This window comes from Talaromyces proteolyticus (genome assembly GCF_021365285.1).
Source record: "Talaromyces proteolyticus strain PMI_201 chromosome Unknown BGW36scaffold_8, whole genome shotgun sequence".
NCBI classification, from domain to species: domain Eukaryota; kingdom Fungi; phylum Ascomycota; class Eurotiomycetes; order Eurotiales; family Trichocomaceae; genus Talaromyces; species Talaromyces proteolyticus.
Genome location: NW_025764284.1, coordinates 1,581,807 through 1,609,183, shown reverse-complemented (window position 1 = coordinate 1,609,183; position 27,377 = coordinate 1,581,807). Strand labels below are relative to the sequence as shown.

General features: G+C 49.9%; 7 protein-coding genes across 7 annotated transcripts; 1 reads left to right on the top strand and 6 right to left on the bottom strand.

Moving 5' to 3' along the window:
• Nucleotides 1–380: 380 nt before the first annotated feature.
• On the bottom strand, nt 381–2,900 carry BGW36DRAFT_298765 (uncharacterized protein; the record flags this gene model as incomplete). Its single annotated transcript, XM_046211464.1, has 1 exon — nt 381–2,900. The coding sequence occupies one exon, from the start codon at nt 2,898–2,900 to the stop codon at nt 381–383; it is 2,520 nt and encodes an 839-aa protein (XP_046070595.1).
• A 2,417-nt stretch (nt 2,901–5,317) lies between these two features.
• BGW36DRAFT_398680 (putative deacetylase complex subunit Sds3) lies at nt 5,318–10,081 on the bottom strand (the record flags this gene model as incomplete). The annotated part of the gene is made up of 4 exons (XM_046218433.1): nt 5,318–6,230; nt 6,630–6,659; nt 8,508–9,589; nt 9,650–10,081. The coding sequence occupies 4 exons, from the start codon at nt 10,079–10,081 to the stop codon at nt 5,318–5,320; spliced, it is 2,457 nt and encodes an 818-aa protein (XP_046070594.1).
• A 249-nt stretch (nt 10,082–10,330) lies between these two features.
• Nucleotides 10,331–12,441, bottom strand: BGW36DRAFT_382719 (uncharacterized protein). The gene is made up of 2 exons (XM_046216583.1): nt 11,753–12,441; nt 10,331–11,691 (listed from the first exon to the last, which is right to left on the bottom strand). The coding sequence occupies exons 1-2, from the start codon at nt 12,399–12,401 to the stop codon at nt 10,652–10,654; spliced, it is 1,689 nt and encodes a 562-aa protein (XP_046070593.1). The 5' UTR covers nt 12,402–12,441; the 3' UTR covers nt 10,331–10,651.
• Nucleotides 12,442–14,568: 2,127 nt separating this feature from the next.
• Nucleotides 14,569–15,909, bottom strand: BGW36DRAFT_202279 (uncharacterized protein). Its single transcript, XM_046209872.1, has 2 exons — nt 15,630–15,909; nt 14,569–15,581 (listed from the first exon to the last, which is right to left on the bottom strand). Exons 1-2 carry the CDS (start codon nt 15,752–15,754, stop codon nt 14,798–14,800), a joined length of 909 nt encoding a protein of 302 aa, XP_046070592.1. The 5' UTR covers nt 15,755–15,909; the 3' UTR covers nt 14,569–14,797.
• Nucleotides 15,910–17,158: 1,249 nt separating this feature from the next.
• Nucleotides 17,159–18,610, top strand: BGW36DRAFT_298965 (putative 1,3-beta-glucanosyltransferase; the record flags this gene model as incomplete). The annotated part of the gene is made up of 3 exons (XM_046211486.1): nt 17,159–17,294; nt 17,344–17,555; nt 17,606–18,610. 3 exons carry the CDS (start codon nt 17,159–17,161, stop codon nt 18,608–18,610), a joined length of 1,353 nt encoding a protein of 450 aa, XP_046070591.1.
• Nucleotides 18,611–19,520: 910 nt separating this feature from the next.
• Nucleotides 19,521–21,311, bottom strand: BGW36DRAFT_264461 (uncharacterized protein; the record flags this gene model as incomplete). Its single annotated transcript, XM_046210109.1, has 1 exon — nt 19,521–21,311. A coding segment is annotated over one exon (1,791 nt), but the record flags the coding sequence as incomplete, so codon positions are not given.
• Nucleotides 21,312–23,113: 1,802 nt separating this feature from the next.
• BGW36DRAFT_264073 (uncharacterized protein) lies at nt 23,114–26,233 on the bottom strand (the record flags this gene model as incomplete). Its single annotated transcript, XM_046210104.1, has 1 exon — nt 23,114–26,233. A coding segment is annotated over one exon (3,120 nt), but the record flags the coding sequence as incomplete, so codon positions are not given.
• Between the last annotated feature and the right edge of the window lie 1,144 nt (nt 26,234–27,377).

Genomic DNA, 27,377 nt, shown 5'->3' with positions numbered 1-27,377 from the left:
CGTAGTTTACTGTTCTGCATTGGTCTTCGCCAAATAATAAATCATAAATACTTTACAGCACGTTAGCTGTGCTCTCTTTCTTTTCAGAGGAGTAAATTTGATGCTGGTACTATTACTTATACTTTTAAGGGTACACATGAATCACAAGAGGTATATTAACATTGTCGTTTTGAGATGTTTTTCAATACATCAATATTACATATGTCTACTGTAGCTAGATGCGTTGTTGAGGTGAATCTTAGAGTCACCCTCATCCGTACCAACCGCTCTCAACCTTGTAACAAAATCATGAGTCATTAAATTTATGTATGATCTATCATATGTATATGACAAGTCGCTAAACGCTAACACCAGAATACAAGTAAATATCCTATCTATAACTAAAACCCAACGCTATCCTCCCACGGCGCTTGGGCGTGCCTGTAGCTCACACCATGGACATACTTGCTCAGCATAGGCTCTTCATCTATTCCACAGTGCGGTTTTCCGTCTCTGCCTCGGAACCAACCAAGCCCATAGCGTTTGTTCAAACCAACAAGCATGGAGCGCATCTTATCATTGCTGAAGCGTTCCGTGTTGACAAAGTCGTCGAGCATGCGAGATTGATGAATAAATGCGAGAACCGAGGCAATGGTGGATGGTTGCCGAGGCAGAAATGCATGGCGACGACGGAGAAATATAAGCGTCGCGGAACAGAAAAGAAAAATGATGACTGCTGAAGAAACGGACGAAGACGCTTCAAATGAGGTTACAGTTTCGTACTGAAGGGTGAGAGAAGATGACGTGACAGTCAACACATCGGCGAGAACAGACCCGAAACCAGCAAGCGCAACTGTATAATGCCGATTCAAGATGGCTTGGAAGGGAACAAGGCCGTAGGGAGATCCTTGATAGTCTAGCGTCAAAGTACTTTCCGGTCGTGCGTTGCCTCGCGATAGTGCATAGTACGGCTCCAGCATTTTAACTGAAAACTCGAGAGTTGACCAAATCTGTTTTGCTACCACTGCCAGCAATACTGGCAGCCACGGTAGATCTATCGCAACAACTTTGGCAGGGGTATAAGTAATGATAGGGACTAGTGCGACAAGAAATGCAAGATATGTGAGAAATGCAATCCCAGGAGCAAGGCGCAGTATTATAGGATGGGGAGAATGCACTTTGTTCTTCTGATCATTGTGGCCGAGATTTTCAGTGTGTCGCATGTATTCTCCTTGCCAGATACTTGATTTATACAATACGTACCGTCGATGGCGCAGTTTCTTATGGATATCAATTTCCGTGGCTTCGTCCATTCCCTGAAAGTCATTCAGAATGTGGGACTTCGTCGCCATCGATGCAATGCCTGCTATCCCTTTGGGATCGCTCAGTAACCCCGATTTCCGCCGTAATTGAAATAAAAGCACCGTTGCCATGACTGCTACCAAGACAAGGGTCACTGTAACCAAACGAGACCAAACCGAATGTACCTGGACAATATGTTTGGTCTCGTCCTCTGCTGTGCACTGGCGATTTTTACAGTTAGGGTTTGGAGTTGGCACAAGAGAAGGGTTTTGCAACGACGGTGCTGCTGTTGTAGCGAGTATGGCTCCTATCGATGCAACAGCCACTGTCCAGTGCCCATTTCTAATGGCTTTAATCGGTACAAAATAAGGGAATGTTGTGATATAATCCAGGTTAAGTGACTTGGCAGCAGAGTTTCCCGTTGGCTGAGATAGTTGATAATATGGCTCAAGCCTCTTCACATTATATTCCATCAATTGCCACAAGACGCCGAAGGCAACCATTACCATAGTCGGGAGATACTTCCAAGCAAAGAACTCCGCAACTGGTATATCATTGATTGTGTCGTACTGTATAAGACCTTGTCCTTGATCTTCCAAAGATCTTGACCTCTGGTAGAGATATTCCTGAACACCAGCCAATACAAGTGAGGTGATAATGAGCATCAACATGTAAGGCGTTTTCATCGAAATTGGTTTCCAGTCAGGCTTTTCTGGATCGGTGGGATAGTAAAAACTAGCCTCATCGTGACCAAGTGTGGTGCGGTTTCCCAAACCCATGGTACCTGGCATCTGACGCTCTGCACCTCCCAATGTGCTCAAATCAACGACCGGGGCAGATTCTTTTACAGAAACAATCATCCTTCTCTCTTCAGCTAATTGTTGTCCGTATAATCGCATTGTATCTTCAATTCCGCTTTTTGACATGGTTGACTTCCTACCAAGTGGTGTCTCAACTCTGACCGTAGGTGCTGGACTGATATTTGGTCCCGATTTGGAACCCATGTCAGGAGGAGCAACATGTCGAGAGAAAGTCGCTGTAGACTCAGGGCCTTCAAGCAGTGAGATATCCACCTCAATATGGTCTTCTTCGGCCAAATCATCAAGCTCTTGAATGGTTGAGTAGCGTTCGGTTGGAGTCAGGATAGTTCGTCGAATAGCCGATGGACTCAGTGCTTGGAGTAGGGATTTGGATCGTTCCAGGTCCTGCCTGGTGTTGTTCTCGCTTAGGTTCAAGGACCTGACTCTAGCTGGCCTCCCTCTTATGCTTAATCTGTGGGATTCTCGAGGTGAGAGGCGAACGTCTTCAAATCGGCGGTTTTCATGGCGCGCTGGAGTCTGGGGTATTCTAGGTGCCAAGTACTGTGTTGATGCGAGGGTAGCAGCATCGTAATTCTGGTCATGGGTAGAGGGGGGCGGCCGGAAGGCAGCGTAATCCAGCGCTGATGTCGGTTGCACCGCGCTGAAGCCAGTCAAGTCCTCACTATCATCGCGTTCGTGTCCGTATTGCGAGCGAGCAACTGCGGGAGAAGACGTGCGGTTACTATGCGCATGCGGTGGTGGTGGTTGTTGTTGTTGTTGTAATAGTGGAGAACTATCTACATAATTCTCGTTTTCCATACTTGCCATCGCTTTGAATGCCAACCATGTCCGTTATTCCACCGGAGATTGAAAACGGACCGCGAAATTAGAAAACACAATGTTGTAAGTTGAAATCAGCGAAAGGGCGACAACCCCATTCAACAAGCGATGATGCAAAACAAAGATAACCCCGCTCTGAGGCGCGTGTCACCCTGTTCCTGCCGTTGCGGTGTAACTATTACTTTTGAGTCTTGAGTATGAAGAGAGAAGTAGACATTGTGCCGCATGACAAACTCCTCATCATTCATAAACTGCGCGTGTGCGGCTGAATCTTGGTTGAGATCTGATGAATGCACCATGATAGGGGGTTGCCCTGACAGACGCGCAAGAGGGCTGCTACTTGCTAGCGCTAAGATGGCGTCAAATCACGATTGCGTTTTAGCCATTCACACAATTAGACTGCGACGTTCGCACCGCGGTCGCTTAGCGAAGCCCAGAACCCTGCAGAGCCAGCAGCCTCAGGTGTTTAGGCGCTGGCGTGATTCGCCCGCAGCAGCTCAGCTTGCGTGTTGTTTTAGGCTTTAGCGCTGAATGGCCAATTGTTTAATCGCTCAGCTCACAGCCGGACGAGTAATATATGGCCCGGTTTCGGATGATGCCAACTCGCATCTATAAAAGGCGTAGAACCAAGATCGCAAGGCGAAGCCTGCGCGCAGTGTGTGAGAGGTAAAGATGGAAAGACATCAATTGATGTCGAGCGTTGTCGGTGAAAGGTGGACGCGGCAGGAACCAGCCGACATCCGGCGTCATCTCTCACCATGCATATCACGTCGGAACATTCGAGGCAGTCTTTTTCTAACGATTTGTATGTCGCTGGAACAACAGCTAGAGAGCTGTCGAGGGCTGCAATGCCTGTCTTTATATACACACGGCCTGTTTTTCCGCTATTATAATATTTGTTTTATAAATATTATATTACGGCATGGATTCCAAAATTGAACTCTCCACTCATTGACCAGGAGGTGAAGGAAGACAATCCAGGAATTGCGGACCTGAAAGAGCTCAGAGCGTGGAATTCCAGAGACATCACGCATGAATGGTCATCTAGGCTTAGCTAATCTTCTCTTTGCGCATAATTTATTCTCGAGATCCGATCTACTCAATCGATATCGCTTGAAAGAGTAGATGCTCTGCCAGTGCCCGCTGAGACGAAGCCGATGAAAGTTATCGTCCTCAGCCTGAGCTGGTAAAATCCCTTAATTCTCAAATCTCAAAGACTCTGATGTCAAGTTCATACTCACTGAGAGAGATCCTAAGGAATAGGCCGCTTCTGTCAATAACACGAGTGGAAAGGTAATTGAGTGGCTTATGGCTTTCCGCTTGGTATTCTCAAATGCTTTGGTTCCACGTTATATCATTTTTCTCGATACCAACGTGCTGGTTAATCGTGCTTGGTCATGCGGCACACATCCCTAAGGTCCCGGCAGTGAAGCCAACCTCTGCCAATTTTATACGGACTAGCAGGTCCCTCCTAAGCTGTTCTTTCGAAATTAGATCCCACTAACAGCTCCTAGCATCAAGAGAGTGAAGACAACAATCCCAGCTGACCGTTTATGCCACGTTCAGCTCGACCAAGGAGGATTGAGCTGGGAGAATCTTTGCCTGTTCCTTAGTGTGTCAATCCCCAAGGAATATTACCCGGATCGTAATGAGCCGGATAAATTCCAGGCCATTCTTGAAAAATTCTTGCAGCCAAGGGTTATTGTTGCGGTATTGAGATTTGGCGCAGTGATTGTGCCAGTCTTGGGAGCTTCTTGGCTGGGGATCCATGAAATATGGGCCATCTGTTCTTGCTCCGAAATAGAATAGTCGGCAATGTAAATCATCGATTTCGAAGTTCGTGCTGCTAAGGAGCTGGCGGGAGTGAACCAAATAGTCCTAATATGAACGTCAAGATTAGTATCTACTTCTTCGAGCTCACATCATTAGAAAATTGATGCCTAAAAAGTATTTATAAAAGAATTGCTTTAGTCTGTTTAATATAAAAGCTATATCAAGGAAGAAGTTTGGGATGCCAGTCCTTGGCCGCAATCAACATCAAACGCCGTAGCTCTCTGCCTGAATATTGGCGATATCATTATCATTGCTCAGGACTTCGAAAATCTTTATGAATGTTCACTACACCAGACCTTGATACACTCTATGCTATGACAAGTATGAATATAGTATTGAGATATTCAGCCTTTCATCTGCATTTACCCTACCTAATAGGCCTAATACGATGTGGACGGTTTACACTCCCGAAATAATTAGTAAATACCAGTTGACGTCACAACCCTGGATAAAATAGAGTACAGCATTCCTAGCCTATACATATAAACTCTCTAGCTATGATTCGCCATCAAAGACATGGCCAATTAAACAATATCAAACCCATATTTGATCGTGAATGTAGATTATCCAAAAACCAAAGCCCTCACCTCAATACTCTCTCTTGGCTTCGCACCCTGAGGCGTCCTTGGGTCGGTAAAGGCAGTGTGCGGGCACCTCTTGCCCACCCCAGGCTGACTATCTGAGCACTTCAATAGAAGCCTCTCGTCGTTGTCCATGCCAGACCAATACTTCCACTTCAGATCCGGATTATACACCACACCAACGGTTTCTCCAGTTCGCGTGGGATAGCGATGCTCCACGGGTACAAGATCGGTATCCTTCACTGACGCCGCAGATGCAAAGGCCAGGGGCGATGATTGCACGCTTCCGTTCAGAGGACGCCACACATTAATAATCCGATATCGCCCCTTCAGTAACTCCTCAGCCTCATCCTTGTCTTCAATATGTAACCGCACCCGCCACTCTGTCGCTCTGTCGGTCTGGTCGGAATGTGCGCGGTTGACAGGCTGACGTTTGGCAGCGGGGTTCTCGCGACGGATGGTGTGGTCAAAGAGAATCACTTTGTGAACGCCAGGCACATTGTCCAGCAAGAACTTTTCGACTTCGGGGTAGTACACACGTTCAACATCCTCGTCGTTGTTGAATGTCTCGTAGGTGGTGGCAGTGGATACGCCGCTAAATACTTGGAAAGCGTCTTTGTCTAGACTATACTCGACCTCGTGGGATCGGATGTCATCGACGGTGACTTTGTGTATGGCCTCCTTGTAGTTCCGTTGCGGCTGGCCGGCTGGAGGGCTCTCGACATAGTTGAACGGGGCTGAGCCGTCCGCGGGGGGAACGTAGAAGGTGAGGTCAGTCTCGACCGGGCCGCGGGGTATGTAATCGCTAGGTTGTGCTGAGGTAGTGGTTACCGTTGTGGTGGCCATGTTGAGTATGAGTAGTGCGATAAACTGAGGCTGATGATGGTATTGTATTCTGAACTTGCTCTATCTCTCGCAGCAGCAGGAAGGACTATTTATATTTATTCTCTCCCTCCCCGCAGAAATGGAGAGAATTGGCCTGGTTTGGTAAGCAGATCTAATTTGTAATTTGTAATCCAGCAGTCAATGCGATTTGCGGGCTGGCGCAACGACTTAAAAGCATCAGAAGTAACGCCATTTCGGTCCAATCAGAAGACACATCGGACAGACAGCCGAGGCATACGGCAAGCAACTACATGATTATTCAACTTCGTATGTGAAAGTATATGACGGCAGTCTGCAGACATATGTTACGCGACATCCGTGGATTATTAATTAATATGACGTCATGTATCTACACCCTCTCAATCGCCCACTCACCACTCCACGGGTCGAATTTCAGCAGATAACGCACCTCCTCATCGCCGTGATAATCGTGGACAAGCTCTAGGTCTGGCTCGTTATAATGGCCCATGAACTCAAGCTCTAACACTAGCTGCGACACACCCGACTGCAAGGCCTCACGCACGTGAATCACAAATGGCTCTGCGCGTGCAACCCGGCGGCTGCCCTGCAGCTTGACGGACTGGAGAAACGACGCTGGCGTACCGTCACTATCAACCCCCGTGGCCGTAACCCGGGCGTAGCTGTTGTGCTCCTGCGTATCTGCTTTGACCACGAGTCGTCGCTGGAGGATAAACGAGGGGATGGGCAGGTCCAGCTTCTCCATGACTTTGGCCATTAAGACATCTGTCTCGATGAAAACGCGAATGTCGCTGAGGCTGTCGATGGGCGTTTCTTGAAGATTGCATATTACTAGCTTTGCCGCATTCGCTCCTTTCTTCCTCTGTCCGACTATTTCGGGGATCTCGTTAGCCGGGGTAACTGTGAGCGATGATCCGAGAACGAGACAGAGATCAGCCATATGCGCGTTATCGTACGCAAGCTGCTGGGCGCGCACAGGGAGGCTTTCGCCGAAATTGATAATACTATCGTACAGAGGGCCACCGCAGCACGCGCATTGACGTCCTGTGCGATGGTCGTGGTCGCCATTGATATACTTTGAGACTGCGCGGAAGTCTGCCCCATAATCAATATTTAAGTAAGAAGGCTTCCAGGCGACAACTTTCGTACCTCGAAGATACTCTTTCCCGCAACCCTTACACCATTCCCTATTGCTATTCCCATGAAGCTCGGATATTTTCTCCTTCAGATAGTCAACCAACCCATTCAAAACACAAAAATGGGTGATTAAATGATCAAACATACCGGCACAATCCCACTACGTCTATGGAGCCCGTCACAATTCTGACTAACCAGATACTTCAAAATACCCCGGTTCTGCAACTCCACAAGCGCCATATGCGAGCGCGTTGGGATGGCTTGTAGCGTGTTGGCCGCTTTTGTTCGTGGCCTACCCTGAGCTCTCAGCGTCCAATTGCCATCGGGGCCGCGGAAGTCGGGGATTCCTGATTCGTCAGCATTTCTTGCTCTCTATTTCAGGCGAAGAGCAGAACAGTGTACCAGCTGAGGTCGAGATTCCGGCGCCAGTGAAAGCAATCATATGTTTGCTTTTCTTGATCTGGGTCGCCAGGGCAGATGCTTTTCGGTCGATTGCCGCGAGAGACTCGCGATGCTCTTTTGCAGCGACTTTGGGTGCACTGTCAGCCATGATGACGTATATCTAGTTATATATACAGATCTGGACGGCAAGTTTCTGCAGTCTGTTGACTGTTTTGCAGAGCGACGAAGCGTAAACAAAACTAACCAACTATCCGTCGGCTCCAGAGGGTTGTTGTCACGCGGCACTGCTTACTGACCAGTAATATAAAGCAATGTCAGCTAGTCTAGGCACCAGTGGACAAGCTGAGGAGTTGGGTCTGTACAGGTTGTCATTGATAGACTGTTTTGACGTGATGCGGGGATCAGCGGCAACGATTTCAGCCGCATAGCAACTGTAGCGCAACGAATTGAATTTTTACTGTAGTGCATGAAAAGTCTTCCAGATACATGAACGAAATCAATTCCAAGCCGCTAAGCAGCAGGAGTAATTTAAGGAATAAGCTATCGTCCAGATTAGTTAAGATCACACCATGGAACTAGCATGTACAAGCATGTACACAGCTATGAAAAAAGCAAAGCAAAAATTAAACGTCGATGGAAATTCTGATTCAACGCCTGTCCCAGAACAAAATAAACCCGGATTGCCGCGCCAAGTCTTTATACTGTTTATACCGTGATGCCTGTTATGTTTGCCTATGTACCGTATACATCGTGGAGCGAGAATGACTACCCCCGACGTCTCGCGCTTGTACGCTCATTCAACTGCGGGAACATCTCATTGCTAGTCGCACTCTTTCCGCCGATGGGATACCACTTGATACCCAACTCAATAGGGAATTCAGGATGCAGCAGACTGAAACGGTCTGAATTCAGGGGGTTTCCGTCAACTTCGCTGGGGAAGGGCTCGGTGATCGTGTCAATCAGACCCTTATCGATCCAGCCATGAGGCTTGGTCTGTAGCCGGTCCATACGGGAAATATCATCGTCAATCTCTTCGTTCATCAGGGAGGTCAGAGGCGGTGCGTTTTGGTTGCTGCGCGAGCTGTGGTTGGCCAGGATGTGGTATGGCAGATTGGGGCGCGTCGCTGGTTTATCGGAGAGCTCGGCGAGAATGTTCAGTCCAACGTTGCCTTGGTTTCGCGTCGACCGAGTAGCGTGGTAGCTCTGGCTAGCAGTGCGTGTCATGTCTGCTGCAACGGGGGTTCCGAGATCATCCATGAGAGCAGCGCTATCGGCATCATCGGCGTCGCTGTTGTTGCCATTCGTTGCAGTGCCAACGCCTTCCTGGTTCTTAGACGTAGAGAAAAAGTGCGCAGTAGCAACATGCGCATGATTGGCGTGCAGGGCCAGCTCTTTGTCGGTGAATAGCGAATTGATGCTGTATACCTTGTCCGTCTGCTGTTTTTCGGCAATTGCCTTGCCGCGCTCTGCTGGAGTCGACAGCCCATCACGAGCGGGAGACCCGACATCATCGTCTGCAGCTTTGCGTTTTCTCTTGTTCCCTTCAATACCATTACCAAGGTCGTCAATTCCAACGCGATGTCTAGTATGGCGAGTCTTGCGATTGCTATGAATACCGCCGGGACTAGATGGGTTGGTGATTGTGAATTGATTCGGGTGAAGGAGAAGGGCATTGGTATCGGAGATATCCATCTGCTCTCTTTCACGCATGAGGCGCGTCTTGTTCGCAGTGACTTTCTGGATCAGTCGCTCCCGCAAAGTCCCCGACAGTTGTTTATATTCTTCTCTGGCAAAATGCTGTCGCCATGAATATTCGTGCTTGTAGCGTTGGAGGGCTTCGTGGTGACGATTCTGCCCGGAGAAAAATTTTAGTATCTTTTTTTTCTTCTTTCTTTTTTCATGACCACTTACCATGACTGCAACGAGCTCTGCATCTCGGTCTTCCTTGATCTCATTAATCTCCTGCACAAAGCGCGAAAACCAAATGCCCGACCGGGTCGCCATTTCTCGTCCGAACTTGCCGCCTCCGACGGTCGTCTCAATCAGCTGGGCGATATCCTCAGCCGAGTCGGACAAGGGACCGGGCTCGTAAGGGTTAGCATTGTTGATTAGCGTCATATCGCACTGAAGGGCATGGAGTTGTTGGCGGAACTGCGTATCGCGATTCTGGCTGAATGCGATCGTCAGGTCGTGCAGTCGCTCCTGTAGCTGAGTGCGTCTTTTGTCGCGTTTCGACTGGGGCGGATTCGTGCCTGGTGGAGGGCTTAAAGACTTGCCTCTGCCATGCAAACCGCTGCGGTCGCCAGCCGGTATGGGCGAGATAGGGCGTGGCGAGTACGCCATTCTCGAGAAGAGCCCAATGTAAAGAGTACAATGGGAGGCTGAATCACTGATCAGGCACGGATGACGATCCTTGACGGTATGCTCTGCAGAAGAATTAAGAGGAGCTAGAGGGCAAAGACCATGGCAATCATGAGACAGGAGGCAGTATTTTCGAAATCACATTTGCACAACGAAGTGACGAGTCAAGAGCATTCATTGTCCCAAAAGTCGTGTTGACTGGGCGGAGATGGACCAATCCGGTGCACGGAGATAGGTTTATCCGGACTTACATCACCGGACCACGTCTGTTACGCACGCGAGGATGAATGATTTACCATTTACATTATTTGTAGTCTGCGTATAAAATGGCTAACCATTATTTAAATAGACCATCTATTTAAAGTGACAAAAGCAAATGGGTATTATACTATATGACGCTCCTATATAGCATTCACAGGAAAGCAATCCCCATCCCAGGGAGACAAGAGAGCTCCCAACGCCGCGTACCGAAAATGCCCGCTCCATAACACGCTTTTTAATTTTTCATACTCCTTATCACGGAATTATCTTGATCAGTCTGTCGGGATACTATCAAGATGAGAGGTTACGAGACCTGCGAATGACGAAAACACCTAGTTCTATATCTTCCTTAGGAGACACATCATATCGGCGTCTTTTGATTCCGTCCATGATTTCTCCAAGTAGCATGGAGGAGCTCAATTGAACTCCCCCGCCTTCAGGGCTGCTCGGAGTGAGTCTGCCTGAGGTTTGCCAATTTCTACTCAGCAAATATTTCATTCTTGGCCGCTCTTGCTGGATGTACCATTCCATCCATAGATTACGGTCGAGAGGAGCAAGCCCTTTGCCTGCATTAACCAGTTGAAATACTGAGGGCATGTTTTCACTCATTAGTCGACACAGAAGCTCGATATTAGCTTTCATCGTTTGAAAATCGTCCATGCTGTTGACTGCCTCTAACCGTCCGAGGTCGCGGCTAATATCAGCAGAAAACCCATTGACGACCACTAGCTGTCGCAATAATGGGTCTAGGATTGGCCCTAGATATTGACTTTTGAAAGTCGTGGCACCCTTCTTAGTTGGGTAAATGAATAAAAGACATCCGCCGAGCGGAGACAGCTCGAGCATACGGTCGGCCAAGGCCGACGGTTGCTTATAGGTGAACAAATCACGGTATTCGTGTTTTGTGGAAGGCGGTATATACCGTTCTAGGACTGAGATATGTGTACTGTAAGGGGGGACGATGGGATGAGGATAGTTGACCTTTTCGCAAACTTGTCCCTTTACATTGTGGTATATCGGTACTGTGCTAGCGCTGGCGAAAACTGGCGGATCGAAATAATCGTTCGACTGGACCATCGGCCCTGGAGTGCTTGGTGGTGATGTTGGGAGATTCCCCACGATGAAATCGTTCGGGACTGCGTGAGTTACGTGGATGTAAGGCGAATGCTCTGGTGAGTGGCGATTCCGTAATGCTTCTATGATCGTTCCAAACACACTGGCCAGGGTCGGCAATTGTACGTTATTCTCGGGAGATCGAGGAAAGGGGAGAGTCTGCGAGACTAAACGCATCGAGTCTGCACGATGATGGGGGTCAAATAGAAGAGCCGAGACTTGGTTCCAGTCAGCAAATTTTCATCAACAAATACTTTGTCTGTTCAAGGCCAATCTTACAGATGGCGTCAAGGGCATTTTCTAGCCAGTTCCTCCCCGGCACTTCATCCTGCACGTCTTGGCCTGACATGTGCTCATCTTCATCTAATGACGGCCTGTTGGACATTGGGTTGAACGAGATGTGTTGGGGTTGGTGTGGGTTCGACGGAGATGCACTGTGCCGATCCCGACTCTGGTCCATGAGCGTCTGATGTTTGGGTTCCCGCTCGGTGACTGGCTCGTCCTGTACTACTTCCCAGGTGGTGTGCTCATCCTCTTCGTCCGCCGGGGGTGTGAGAGGCCCGGATAAAAGGTGATCTGAAGGGGAGTCCAGCGACATGGGCTCTGACCCGAGCCGAGAGATTGGCGGGTTGTTCAAGGACTGGTAGGATATTCCCAGGCTGTTGAAGAACGGGAGTTGTAGTCCTGGCTTGTCTTTAGAGATTAATCGAGAGAGAGGAGAATTCAGACGGTTGTAGGCGGAGACGGAGCCTTGCGATGCCCGTCGACGCGGTCGAGGAGCAGGCGACGAGTGGGCTCGCGAGGGAAAGGCGGACGACGTGGAGGAGGAGAGTGACATGGATCGGAGCGACTGAGGAGCGTCGGACAGGTCAGGGAGGGCAGTTCGCGGGCGAGCGTCAGTATCGCAGGCTGCAGGAGGGCTTCCCATGTCAACAATCGAGACGAGGTCGTGGTTGTGGTTGTGGTTGTGGTTGTGGTCGTAGTCGTGGTCGGCAACGAGGCGCCGAGTCATGTCCGTCGTGAAAGACCATGCGTGTGTTCTTTGGTTGTGAGTGCAGGGCTGCCAGCAGGATAATATGTAGTCGAAGCAGAGAGCAGCAGACTGGGTTCTAGAAGCGAAGGGCAGAGCATAAGAATCATATTAATCACAGCAAGGCTAGTTTGCATGTGGGCCGGCGCTCCACTCTGTACGCCGCAACGGGTAAAGAATCGAGGCGGCGATCTCTGCAGTGTGGAGACGGAGACTGTTTCTCGCTTCGTCTTCACCACAGGGCAGGTTGGGATGGCCGCGGTACCGTGCTGGGAGGGTTGCGATGGTGTTGCAGGCACAGGCCGGCAGTCAAAATATATAGAGGAGAGGAAGAGCCACAGCACGCAGCAAGAGGCGACCGGAAGGAAGGAAGAAAGGAGGGCAGGAGGGAAGAAGGGAAGCAGACAAGGGAAGGGAAGGCGCGGCCTTGACAGCGGACGGTCTAGACCCGCGGCGCGGCCCACGCAGGCTCCCAAATAGTTAGCTAGCCGGGAGCCACTGCAAATTTTCAGCTCTAGACCAGCCAGCCGTGCGCCGGATTCATTTATGCGTTCTTCAATCTTAATCATATACACGTACGAGTCTCTGCGTGGTATGTACATGGCATCGTTGAGACGCCGTTGTATAGAATCTGTTTTTTGTTGCTTTCATTGATTCTGTCCCGCTGCTATCAGGATGATGTTCCTTGTACACTGCCTATGTGCACTACTATATACACTACTAGAAACACTACTATATGGATTCTCGTATAGAGAAGCTCGATCCGACACCATTATGCTTACCCCTCTTTAAGACTTGTGCTTGTTCTTCTCAGGGTACATACATGGACAGTACACCCTGACTCGAGCCTTGATTTCTTGTCTTTCGTTTCTTTTCTGTTGTAGATCGCCGATTCTGGATGCTTTGCGTCCGTCACGTGATCCATCGGCGTGTCATAACCTGCAATTATACAGTTGACATGTACAGGATAATATATCCATGATAGATCTCGGCCCTAGCCGGACTCCGATACACATACATACAGACATAGCACATACATCAGCGGTTCTCACGTCAGTATCAGCCCAATAGTGCCGGCACCACCGATGACCCTGAGCCAACCATTCGTATTATTCCTGGCGTACAGTACTGTGTGATCGACAACCGATATGCTTTCTTTTTCCAGCTGAATCGTGCCAACACCTGACTAGCTGCTAGCCGAAGCCACCCAAGTCCAGAGGCAAAACCCTGTCTGGCCCAAGCCATGGCGCCGGTGAAACTTTGATTGTTCACTGATTATTACAGTCAGATGTCAGCCTGACACGGTGTTTGGTTAATAATGCTTGAATACGTGGATATCGGCACGACGGTAAAAGAAAAGAAATGGAAATCCATGTAGGCACCAGCATCCCCATTCAGAATCAGACTGTGCTTGCTTGACCGCAGTTTCATACATGGTTCCCTGCTGTGCGACAGCACATTATGCCCGTCCCGACCCGTTGAAACCTGGCCTGCGACGTATACATGTCAACGTCCCGTCTTAGGCGCCGAGCCGGCTGGTCTGGTCTGGTCTGGTCTGGTCTGAACATGAACAAAGATGCGTGCGGCGCAGCTGCACTTCCCTTTTATAGCGACCTGCTTAGGTGCACGGATATCATCCGTCATCTTCTTCGTAGCAAGGACCAAGAATGAGTATGAGTATCGCTGCCGCCTGCCTTGGTTGGTCGTGGCTCGTCTCTTTTGCTTTTTCCTCTCCTTCTGTCTTGTTGTGGTGCTGCCTGCGAGGGCATGTCAGTTGAAACGAGGCTTTGTTTCGGCTGAATCATTTAGGTTGATTCGGCACGAGGGTACATATTAAGCCGCTGGAGAAATTAATGGCGTTTTAATTGAAACTTCATCTGCTAGGTTATTCTCAAATCAACTAGCACGTCCATTGACAGTGCCACCATGCTAGCTCCTGTAGCACATGCAATGCTTCCTGCCCAATGAGAAGACTGTTTGGAATAAAAGAATTACTAATGGCATCTTTGGTGTTAGATAATTGTGGCATAATAAAATCCATTATAATGAGAATGAAGCGTATGTATACCAGCCAGTAAGCTCTGGCCGTGGCAATAGTAATCAAGTACTCAGGTAATACCACCTCTAATGATAGACCGGTAATGCACCATACAATATAAAAATAACAGATAGCCACCTGTCATACTCCAGACTCCACGCTCAAATTCAGTCTAGGCGCCAACACCAAACCGTAAAAAGGAGGGTATAATGTTGAATCAAAAATAGGGAGAGAGAAAAAAAGAAGAAGATAAAGATTAGCTCATCACATCCTTGGACGCTCGCGAGAAGTCGATCTTCCGCCGCCGGTCATTCCAGCACATAGACGCCCAGCAGCTGATTAGAAACTTGGAAGCCAGTTCTTGCTCCTCCCACACCATGTGCAGCTGCCGTCGGGCCAGCGCCGATGACTGAACGGGGATGCTCTGTACGTGCACGCGATAAGCACGTTTCTCCGGCCGTGTCGTGACGGCGCACGAGGGCTTGATTGAGGTCTTTTGCAGTTCGGTTGCGCTGCGGAATTCGACGCACTGCATGATTAAATGTTTGATTTGCCCACTCAAACACTTTGCGCGATGCTCGATTTCTGGCCAGAAGCTTTCCCCCCATAAGGTATCGTCGCATACTGCCTTTTCCATCGCTTTGAGCCAAAAGGCGAAATCGGGCAGGCTTCTTTTCGCTTCCGAAAGCTCTGTATTTGGCAGTAAGTCGCATAGCATACAGGCGACCGTCACCAGGCGGATTGTGGGTTCTGATGATAAAACGTGAAAGACGATGCAAGCCGGGCAACCCTGGGCCAAACAAAAGTCTTGTTCCTCGGTGAGAATGCAATGCAACCAGGAAAAGGCGTCGCGGGCTTCTCCACGAAAGGCTCGTTCGGGTTCGATACCCTTCCTTCTGGCCAACACACGGGTTGCAATCTGAGTGGCTTGGTCGTGAACTTCGAATAGGGGGAGGAGAAGGGCGTAAATAATATCACGGTGGAAGCGAAAGGTCGATAGTTCTTGCTCACTGCATTCGTCGATGTGGAAGGGGCAGAAGCTAGACAATGTTAGATCTGGCAGCTGACCAGTGATGATTATGTCCTACCTGAGCATGCTGGACTGTTCCTTGAGCTTCATATGGCTGCGCACATTCTGAAAGGCGTCACTGCGCTTTAGCTCGGCGGCGGCCTCGGGGGGCAGCTGGAACGGCGAGACAGTATCGTCAGACATGGTTGCGCATATGAATAGTTGGGTCAATTAGATAGAAGGAGATATCGTTCATAGAATAGTGAGGAGCGAGTGGTCGTGGAGGAGCATTGGTGAGTGAGACTCAAGACTAAGTGGAAGTGGTCGCGGGGTGCAGGTCGAGGCTCAAGCACGCAAGGTCCCGTCGATGATGACGTCGAACAGAAGTAAGAGGCAGTCACCGCGGCCTAGGCGATCCGTCAATCACAGACTCGGCTGCACAACATTGATCATTCTCGAACTCGGCGAAGAATAAGGTCGGGATATGAGGAGAAGAGGAGCGGTCAACTAAGTACTAAGTAGCAGCCAACGGCCACGGCCTCGTCCGATCTGGCGGAATGATGATCGAAAATAGCGCAAAAGGGGAGAGGGTCAGAACGGGCGAGATCAGCACGATCACCGCAAACGGCCCCAACAATATGTGTACAAGAGGGGAGCGAGTGAAACGCTGCTGACAGGAACACAATTTATCTCTATCTTTATATTCACACACACACACACACACACACACATATATATATACATACATATACAAGTACAGCATTGCATGTATGATTAATATCTGTAGGGCGGCAGAGTCGCCAACTCATTGACCTTTTAGCGCGGTCTAGACTGGGTCTTATCTGCGAATCAGAATGCGCATCGTGCTTGTCGGGTATCATCGACGTCTTCTACGCTATCAGTGACTCGGTGAAGGTGCGAGGAGATGGAAGTTGAAGCGATAGGATGGCAGATCAGAATAGGATAGAATAGAGTTCCCGGCAGAGTTGTACTCGGCACTTCGCGGTTGATGCAACGTGCCATTTATTCTCCTACATACAACTGAGTTACTATTAATCTCAATCTAATCCTGGCACACTGCACTCAGGGGAGACCCACCCTTCATTTCCTGCGTCGTATTCGTCTGTAATTGCAAGATTAAGACTACCTGGGAATTGGGAGATCTAATCAGTCATGATGTCAGTTCTGTCATCGACAGAACAGCCATAGAATAAAGTCTCACAATGCATTGTTCGAGAACAATAATAGCACGAGCATGAGCCTTGGCGAGCAATGTGAAACACATTGTGAGCCTAAGGCAGCCGATCACCTGGTCGCCCGCCTGTGATTGGCTGGCCGCTCCTGCCGAGCATTCTACGTACTTGTGTTCTTCACACCTTCGCTCCTTCCATCTTGACTCTTCAAGTGACACTTTTCCCCTATCTTCTTCTTCTTCGTCCTTTTATCTCATTTTCTTAATTTTCTCCCTTGGGCGCTCTGTCGTCCGTCCTGTCGTTCGGTCATCGATCGTCGTTATCGTCATCGATCTGCACTCGTTTATCGTGATTCATCATTCGTTAATCACATCGGCTCAAACTCGCAATTCTGCAGTAAGCCGTAATCGTCGCCATGTTCTCTCGCGCTCTAGGCTGGGCGAGTCTGCTCGCCCTGGGCCTCCAGGTATCCCAAGTCTCCGCCATCGCTAAGATCTCTGCCGTGGGCTCCAAGTTCTTCACGTCCAACGGCGATCAATTCTACATCAAGGGTGCGTTGCTCTCTTCCTCGTATTAAGTTGGCCTATACTGACTCACCAGGCGTCGCATACCAGCTGACGGATGATGATCCACTTATCGACACCGCCCAGTGCAAACTGGACGCTGCATTGATGAAGGAGCTCGGCGCCAACACCATCCGCGTATACCACGTCGACCCCAACGGTGACCATGACGGCTGCATGTCGGCCTTTGAAGACGCCGGCATCTACCTGTTTGTCGATCTCGAGACCTTCGACACCTCGATCAACCAGGTGTGTACTCTGAATATCCTTCTTATGTCGTCAATATTCTAACTTTGCAGGATTTCCCCTACTGGAACTCTACCCAGCTCGAGGCCTACGAGAAAGTCTTGGACACATTCCACAACTACGACAATCTGGCTGGTGTGCTCATCGGCAACGAAGTTTTGACCCGTCTCAACGGTTCCCAGGCTGCTCCCTACGTCAAGGCTGCCGCTCGCGATGTCAAGGCATACCGCGATTCCAAGGGCTACCGTAAAATCCCCGTCGGCTACGCGGCCGCTGACATTCCCAGCCTGCGTCCTATGTTGCAAGACTACCTGGCCTGTTCGACCAATTCCTCAGAGAACGTCGACTTCTACTCCCTCAACGCCTACGAATGGTGTGGTGACAACAACTATGCCGGCTCTGGCTACTCCATGCTGCAGAAAAACGCCACTGGCTACTCCGTGCCCATCTTCTTCTCTGAAACAGGCTGCAATGTAGCTCCCCCGCGCACATTCCAAGACCAGAGCGCCATCCTTGGCCCTGAAATGGAAGACACCTGGTCCGGCGCCATCATCTACGAATGGATTGAAGAAACCAACAATTACGGCCTCATCAGCTACGGCCCCAGCGTCGCTGCCGCCACTGCCACTGCCACTGACATTGTTGGTGGTTACACGCGCAGGGGAACTCCAACTCCCGTCTCCCCGGATTTCTCGAACCTGAAATCTGTCTGGAAAACACTCACCCCAACCGGTGTCAAGCTGTCCGATTACACAGCCTCGACCTCCACCATCACTCCTATTGCCTGTCCTGCCTCGACCAGTGGCGGCTGGGATCTCAATCCTAGCGCAGCGCTGCCCACTCTTGGTCAAACCGCTACTCTTCACGCTAGCGGTTCGACTGGAGCATCTGGATCTGGGTCTTCCAGCGGTAGCACTTCCACAGCGAGTGCATCCTCGTCCAAGGGTGCTGCGGCAGTTGGTGCTCGTCCCTTCTTCACCGAGGGCGCGACGACGGGCGTGTTTGTTGTGTATACTGCGGTTGTCGGATTTACCGGATTCATGTGCTTATGGTTGTAATCTACCCATTACTCTTTCTCAATTTCTGATTTGATTGATATCCCATGCTAGAAAGTTGTACGGGCTTTCCTTTTTTTTTTGCTTCTCTGTAAGAATATATTGGATGTTGGATCGATTTCGGTTCTCACGAAGACATGTCTACTTATTGAATACGCAGACAATCAAAATACAAGAACAGGATAAGAATAAGATCAGCATAGTTCTACCAAGTTGCTTTACCAAATAACCTGGCATGTGTAAGTGATAATGTAAAGAAAATCTATGCGCTAGTTAGTCCAGAATCACACTCATCCACCCATCCATCGTAATACATTGAGCTTCCCATGAATTATACAATATAAAATTAGTAGAGAGAAGAAATTTTCAATAGCGACAGAGAATTAAGAAAGAAAAGGAAACGAATCAAAGGAATGTTCAACAGGAATCTCAATTAAGATTGGCCAGTCGATCGTCACGCCTCATATCGCGGCAGCCCGAACTCGTCATCATCAAACAACCTTGGCTGCAGAACGAGATTTCGAGGAAGTAATTTGACGTCGTCGTGTCGGGGTTGCTCATGCCCGTACTCGGCACGCTTATCATACTCGTCGTGCGTCTGTCGAAGAGCCAGGTCATACTCGTTATCCGTCATCCCGTCCGACACGGGGCTTTTCGTATCACTGGGGCTGCTGGTCTCGCTGGCATATTCCGGATTCCGTGCGTGTCGCGACTTGAATCCAAAGTCTAGCAATTTCAATGCCGCTTTTGCATTCGCCGTTTTACTGGGTGGTGGGGTGAATGGGGAGGAAGATCGTGAGGTGAATGAAATAGGGGTGAGAGGGCTTACGGCCTCTTGGTCACCATGGGGTAGGGGTTGGGAGTGACGCGGGATTATGGTTAAAGGGCTTGGTTTGCGTTTTGGTGGTGGATTCGGGTTTGCCAGGCAGTGGATTGTGATGATGCCTTCCAACTGCAGGATTGTGCTGGCAAACTCGCGTTGCACGTTTCTCGCCAATATGCGGTTTTCCGGAGCGCGAGTCATCATTTCACGCACAACCTCGAGCATGGGCTCGACGGCGCGAAAGGCCAGACCCTTGCGTTTTTTGGAGTCGCGTGTCAACAGGCTGATCCATGAGGATACTTGGCCGAGATTAGGTGCAAGATGGAAAGAAGCGTCTGCCACCCCGCCTCCTCGCCCGGGCGTGCGGTTTTTGGCTGCCCGATGGCTAGCAAAGGCGGATAGCTTTCGTTCGCAGAGGACTGTGAAGATGTCGATGATGATGGCGCCGAGAGAGAAGATATCGGAGAGTTGGGTATTGGATTGTTGCGATTGCCATGTCCGGACAATCGTGGAGTTATAGGGGACGAATGGAATGGTGGTGGCATTTTGAGGGGAGGAGAGAGGTCGAGTGGTCGCATCAGATGAGTTGGAGGATGTTATAGAGGGGGTATAGAGGATAGGCTTTTTTCGGAAATACGCGCCTCCTCGAATTCCGTTACGACCAGAGCCTCCTGACGACGATGACCCGTTGGATGATTCCCCTGATCCCACTCTAATCACCGTTCCTTTAGACCCGCTCGAAGTCGATTGCATGGTGTTTTCCGTCATCCAGCTTTCCCGCACTTTTCGCTGCTGTTGCTGTTGCTGTTCCTGATTCTGCGAGAGTTTCGAAGCCGAAGCTGCTTTCCGAATGGTTCGGCCACCTGAATGATGGCTGATTTTTGATGTGTTAACCTCCTGGATGGCCGTTGTACGGATCCATCGTTCAGGGGCTGCGTATTGGTACGCTTCAATGTCATTGATCTTAGGCGGGTCAAGTAATGTGTCCATAGCTTCGAAATGGCCGAGAAAGATCCGATATTCATGGTCAACAAGAACATTGGAGGGCCGAATGCCACCGTGGCCCTGACCATGCGCATGGAGCCATGCCAGGGCACTCACAAGACAATGAGGCCAATTCACCAAGATATCGCGACGCTCGGGCTTCGCGAGCCGTTTGAAAGACTGTGGAGTGTCGGACAAGAATGAGGCCAATGTCCGGTCATACTCGCCCTTGAAGAGTACGTTGATACTATCATCGACAAAGTATGAGCCGTATATAGAAAACAGATGTTCGTGTGCCAACAGTCTCAACGACCGCACTTCTTCGAGCACCTCATCCTCTTCATAAAAGTGGGGGGCGGCGTTGATCTGGATCTGCGTGCGTATATACACCCGGCATACCGCGCCTGACAGCACAACTTTCTCGACCCCGTCTCTGGGATTTGAATTCACCAGCCCATTTTTGACGACTTCCACGGGGACGCCTTCATTACCCGTGTACTTTACGTGGTCTCCCTCAGCAATACCGCGCACAATATAGCGCCATTGTGCGAGGAAGAATTTATTCTGAAGCCCTGCTGCGGCACTCGAGCCTTCTGGCGCGAGATGCAGATCACTAACTCGTGCCTCGGCGAATGGGAGGTCAGAATCGTCGACACAATCATCGGCCAGGTTAAAGATCCGCTGGGGGACGCCGATGTCGTTTAGAATAAGAAAGAGTTTGCCGGCTCTGGTCAGAATCCATTCCAGATACGACTCGCTCGTGAGCCCCTCACCCCATGGCAGCAGCTCAAATAGACGGGTCTGATATTCAGGTTGCAGATGGGAAAGCACATATTGACGGCACAGAGTGGCATCTATCCTTTCATCCGTCCACCACAAGGAGGATACTTCCGACATGATGCCGGTGCTGGCATGCTGAGGGGCAGCAACAAGGGCAAGGTTTGTCCCAGAGCGGCGGGACCAGGTGTTATATGCCTCAGGACTCTAAACAGTATTAGGCTGGTACTAACATTAGGACTCTACAGAGACGGGACACTAACCACCAGGTATAGGAGGAGTCAGGACCAGCGTCCTAGCACGGTGTGGCGGTAGTCTCGCGGTTATTTAGCTGGAAATAGTCTTATCAAAGCTAGAGCAAGGGTGCCAGGAACCTATCGATCCCAGGCCAATAGTGTGTATCGTCCTGTCTTCGCCACAAAACAATTTAAATTGAGAGCACCGACAGAAACGTTTCTGCAATGATATCAGGCCAGGCTTCGTTTGGGGACTACGACGTTTTACCAGACAAGGGAAAGCGGGCTGCGCGAGCCATGGGCTTGTCTGAGCGTGGGACCAATCGGTGGGATAAGATAAGACAAGCGTCGAGAAAAGGGAACTAGAAAAAGCAAGTAAAAGCAGCGGATCACCGGGTCCACCCAGCAATTAACTAAATTAACTACTCAAGCAACAGGCCAACGGCTGCGGTTGCCGCCGTGCATGACGTGCGCTTACTGTGGACTCATTATTTCGTGCGGTGTTTGGAGCTGTATATATATATAGTCCATCCCCGAAACGGCGGGCTTTGCATCCGGTTGGCTGACATCCTGGCTGCTTCGTCCCAGAATTTGGGGGGAAGGGGATCCAGGGTGCAACGTCGGACAGAACTACGTCTTGAATGCCATAAGAGAGAAGACCTCCGAGGGATTATTCGATGGCCAGTCATCGTCCTCTGAGCGGGATCATATGCCAGCCGGGGCGCTATCGTCGTCACTATCGAATATCGATCGGGGGTCTTCACAGGCCAGGAGTCCAGGACATCAAAGTTCAGACTTCAAACTCTAGTCAGTGACTAGCACTGCAGGATCAATACACAAGCATAGCAGGGACTACTCCTAGGCTGTACTAGCCGCCCCCCCAAGTCGAGCCATCGGGGAACGGCTGCTCCACGCTGAGTGGAGTGGAAGGTCGAGTCTGTAGTATGCGTAGTACTGCCTGTTGGGGTCTGTAGTTGAGATCTTGACTCGCAGCCGTCTCCTTGCGCCGCAACCGCCGATAATTGAAATTAGACTGGCAGCTGCTGCAGAATGGCACGCGATAGTCAGCAATAGTCTGCCGTGAAAGTCAAACTGTCAGGTATGATCGAGATGCAATCTGCAGATCAGGAGAGCATCCCCATTCTCCCGCGATGCAAGGCCGGCTTGTTTCCACGGCCGCCAAGCAGAACCAAAGAACAAGAGCTAAATAGAACACTGATGCCCTCCGTGCGCACTGGAGAATCCGGAAGAGCGGGAGAGGGTGGAAATACACTATGCACCGTGACACACAACCGGAGTGTGCAGGTGTTGAGAAGGAAAGAGATAAGACATGTCTAGATCCGCTGCCGGAGCACCCCGCAGCCAATCAGCTCCCGCGCGCTATCAGCCACTCACGGGCCGAGATAAGCACTATTGACGACGCGTTTAGTCATAAAGCTTATTAGCGACTACACACGGTTGTGTCCTAGTGCTGTTGCTATGTGATTGTATCTTGATGGTTGATACTATTGTTGAATATGACGTTGAAGACACTGGTATTCTACTACTATAAGATCATCACTGGGAGTCTCGTATACTGCGGAAACAGTCATGCCAAATATCAGTGTAATATCGCAATATCTTAATAACAGTGTAGTATGTTCAAGAGTATGGTTAAAAAGTACGTTGTCGCCGCGCCTCCTGCCCCTGCTCCTTCTCCTCTCTGCGAATCTGCTCGCCTACTATGATGCTGAACAGCCGTTTGTGGAGATCGTCCTCCGTCCATCCCACCTCACCGCTGCCCCCATTCTGCATGTCGGCCTCGGCCAGGTCGGACACAAACCGGTCCACAATGCCAAACTGGATTTCAGCAATTGGGAGACCATGCTCGCCATCCGACGTCCACAGTGAATCGCCGATCATCTCGTCTCGCCGTGCATTCGAGTGGTAGGGGAATTGCTCCGGCTGTCGCTTGGCTAACGCGTAGAGACGCCTCAGCGCAACGTAATGAGCGTCTGTGAAGTATCCGGATGTCGCCAGTGCCCTAAGGCGAGGCTTTTTGACTTGCGGATCACGCTGATCACGGTGATCTTCGGCATCCACAGGCCAAGGTGGATCTGATTCCACCTCTCGGGTACGCTTTAAATTTGGCGTCGCTTCCAAGCTAGGAGAATGCGGCATATTGCCATTGTCGTGGAAGGGCGGGCTGAAAGACTCGTCCAGGGGCTTATCTGCCTCGACAAAGTCCTCTTTTTCAGACTTTGTCCACCACCCAGGAGTGAAATTGTTCGTGAGTCGGCGGAACCATGACGGATTTGAGGCAGTATTCTCACGAGTCGGCGTGATTATTGGGTCTTGGATTCGAGAATCGTGTTCTGGGGTAATCGTTTCTTGATAAGATGCACCCATCTCATGCTCTTCTTCATCTGTGGTTTTATTCGGGGCTTCATCTCGAGCGACTTCTTCAGGTTCAATGTCGTCAAGGTCGCCATCATCAGGACGACCGAGCCTCGAAGATGGTAGTCTGTCACGAACCGTAACACCCTTGGGAACCTCAATTCTCCCATTGGCAGAGGAGTGGGATTTCTGGCTGGCGACTGTGTGAGGGCTGCCATTTCCGTAGTATTTTCTAGACTTGGGTGTATCACGGGGCTTCAACAGAAACGAAATATCAACATCTTCGTCTCGTAGTTGTTCCATTCGGGACCTTCCCAGCGGTGGCAGTTCACCGCTGTCTGGATTCCAATCGTACTGTGTACTGTATCTCGTATTCAAGTCACCTTGTTGTGCCCGCTTAGGGGGTTCTGGTTGAAAAGAAGCCTGATCCTCTGCTCGAGACGCGCGGAAATCCGAACGCCTATCAGAACTCCAGTCATGACTCCTGGCTTCCACCTGCCATATATCCCCGTAGTTTGTATCATCCGCCTCTCCCTCTTCCTGATCTGCTTCGTCAAGAAGTGACTCTTGCTCCTGGTCCTCGCTCTGCAATACATCCTCTTCGTCGCTTTCGAGCACAATAACATCACTTGATGCAGCCATCTCAATTTTTCGACTAATCTCTTCCCTTTCTTGTTGCCACTGGGCTTCTTGTTGTGCCATATTTGGATATTCTTGTCTAGGGGAATCGTACCGACGAGCCGGTTCTTGTATAGAGCTGTTTCGCCTTCCCTGTCCTAATCTCGTGGTTCTTTTTTCTTCCTCATTAATATACCTCTCCGTTCTCATGTGGCTACGAGCGAGTTGTTCTCCAAATTTAAGACCAGCTTGAAGTTGGCGTTGCATATTAGGGTTCAGGTCACTGAATATACGTTCTAATCTTTTCCTTGAGTTCGTCAGCTCTTCGTCGCTTGCTCCAAAGCCTATCTGCGGTCGCATGGTACGATGTAGAGCAAGTCCAATTCGAACAATTCGCGCAATATTCGGATAAGTTCGCGTTTCCTCGTGTTGATCTTGAATTACAGAACGGTCTCCAGCAACGTTGGAGTATCTTTCTTCACTTTGTTGGAATCCAGAAGTAGTCTTTGCGGATGTCGATGCAGCACTCTGTGTGCTCTTGTCAAATGCAACTGGTGATTTTGACTTCTTATCGTAAGAAATTAGATTGTGTCTTTCAATAAAAGGGTTGAGTGACCCTTTGGCGGAGTTTAGAGTGGAGTTAAATCCCTCTTGTTTTGCAGAGGGGAGGGTGTCCAAGGACACCATGCTGAAACCCTCGCTCTCCATAATTGTGTCGAATTCATGGTGCTCGTCGGTCGGGTCTACAATTGTAGTACGGGCCTTGTCGCCTTCCTGATGTAGCTGCTTTCTTGAGCTGCCCTGATTCTCGTCAACAAGAGACGATGATGCGGGAGTTGGGTAGCTTCTTCGAACTCGAGGTGTGTGCCCCGCGTGTAAGGTATTTTCCGGCGATGTCGCTTGCACTCTGCGCGCAGCGGCAAGTGTTTTGAGGGGTGTCGAATCCGAAGTGCCTTCTATTACACGGGTAACCTTGATGCTTTCTGGGTGGGAATTTTCTGAAGCACTTGGTGGAGAGAAGCGATATAAAGACCTAGTTGCCCGTTGTCCCGTACCTAGAGTGCCAGACCCCACAATGTCGAGAAAAGGATCTAATTCAAGCTGAGAGTCCGCCAGCGATACGTGATCTGCTTCCATAGAAGGCACCGGGGAGTTCGTTTCGAAAGCTCCATCTAGAGAGGTTGGGCTGGTGACGGGATGTTCATCGGTTTCAATACTCTGCGCAACCATCGTTGATTGCACGCTCTTGCGTGGTCTGCCTCGCGGTCGTTTTTCAGGAGATGCAGGCTTCCGCTTTGGTGTGCGCCCAGGGCTTCCTTTGTTTGGAGTGGCATCTTGATCTTGTACGTCCGATTTACGAGGCCGTCCTCTTCTTTTTTTTGCAGATGGGGGGTTCCATTCTTCGTCCTTAAGGGGTACCTTGGTAATCATGGTCGAAGGTTTGAGCTTCTTGCGTGGGCTGCCTTGCGCATTTTCGTCCTCGTCTTGTTCCGCCTCCACTGTAACTCGAATTCTCCAGGGACTGAGATTACCCTCCGATTGCATCTTAGTTGGGGATATGGATCGCTGTCTATTGGTGACAGACATGGGCGACTTTGGCGGCAGCACGATGTCATCGAAGTGGATGGTTTGCGCGCTCTTGTTGGGGCTTCGACTGGGAAGCCGCGCTTTTCCTCTGGGAGTCTGCAGACCATACCGCGGAAGCCGCCCCTGGCGCCCCAAAAAGTCGGGTGCCGGTGACGAGATGAGGTACATCGCATCGCCTTCGGGGCCAAGCACATCTGGCGACGAGGTCGGGTTTCGAGATGACGAGGCGGACATGGTGTTGGCGGCATGCGATGGGCCAGGGCAACGATCAGCCGAAAAGAGCGGTTGCTGTGCGGGCAGAGGTCGCCAGTGTCACGAGTGTTGGTTTGGCCGCCGCAGCGCGCAGTCAATCCGTCTTTGCCACAGGCGGTCAATGATTCCTGCTGTACTTGAATCGGTCGCAAAGCATCTTGAAGCGGAATCGGGTGTCGCGGGGCGAGCTGTGCCGTCGACAATAAACAACTCTCCCAATCTAGCAGTAGTGCATCGCAACGCCCAAAGAAGACTAGTGTGGTCAGGTGATTTACTATTCCCCTTTTGTATTACAGAGGACTGACGGGTGGGTCTAACTTTTTCCTAACATTAGACATAATCGTGCCAACAGATATACTATCATCAACCAGCTTAGGCCTATCTAGATTGTAAAGGATCCCACTTTTTATTATGTATGATCAGATAAAATCTCAGGCTCGTGTCGTGTTACATACCAAATGGTCCCCATAGGTGTACAAAAACCCCTCAGGAATAATATCGTACCCTGCATTGCTGCCGCCAAGATCTGCCTCCAGAATCTCTCCGTACGACCACCGTACACTCAGCACGGTCATGGAAAACAGCTGCAGGAACAATGTTACATCAATCGGCAAGGATGACCCGTCTGAGCCAGGCTAGCTTAGTTGCAGCAGGCGTGGACTCCTCATGCATGAGCCATCGGCGCCGAGAAATTTCTACGAGGAACCAATGAATCGGTCATGTTTGGGATATATCCGCTGCTGCACCTTACAATCGAAATTACGTGGATGTCACCAAGAACTACATTTACTTCGCTTGGAATATTTGCACGTTTGAACACCTATGAAATAAGTATTACTTTAAATCTTGATAAAGATCGGTGACATTTACCCCTATCTTAATCTGGCTTACTTTGACTTGGTCTGCCGCTTTTTCTGAGCAATCAGTCTACCCTTTCCCCTCATTTCAACAGTTAAATATTAATTTATTAATTGAATATTAGTCGTCAAGCGGAGCTTGCTTGGTTGAGGGGCAATGAGAACGTTAACTCTTCAATGGCTTAATTTTATTGAATACCACAAAGTGGGAACTTTTTGACATCAACTATATTTTACAAGTCAATATTCTTCATTTATTC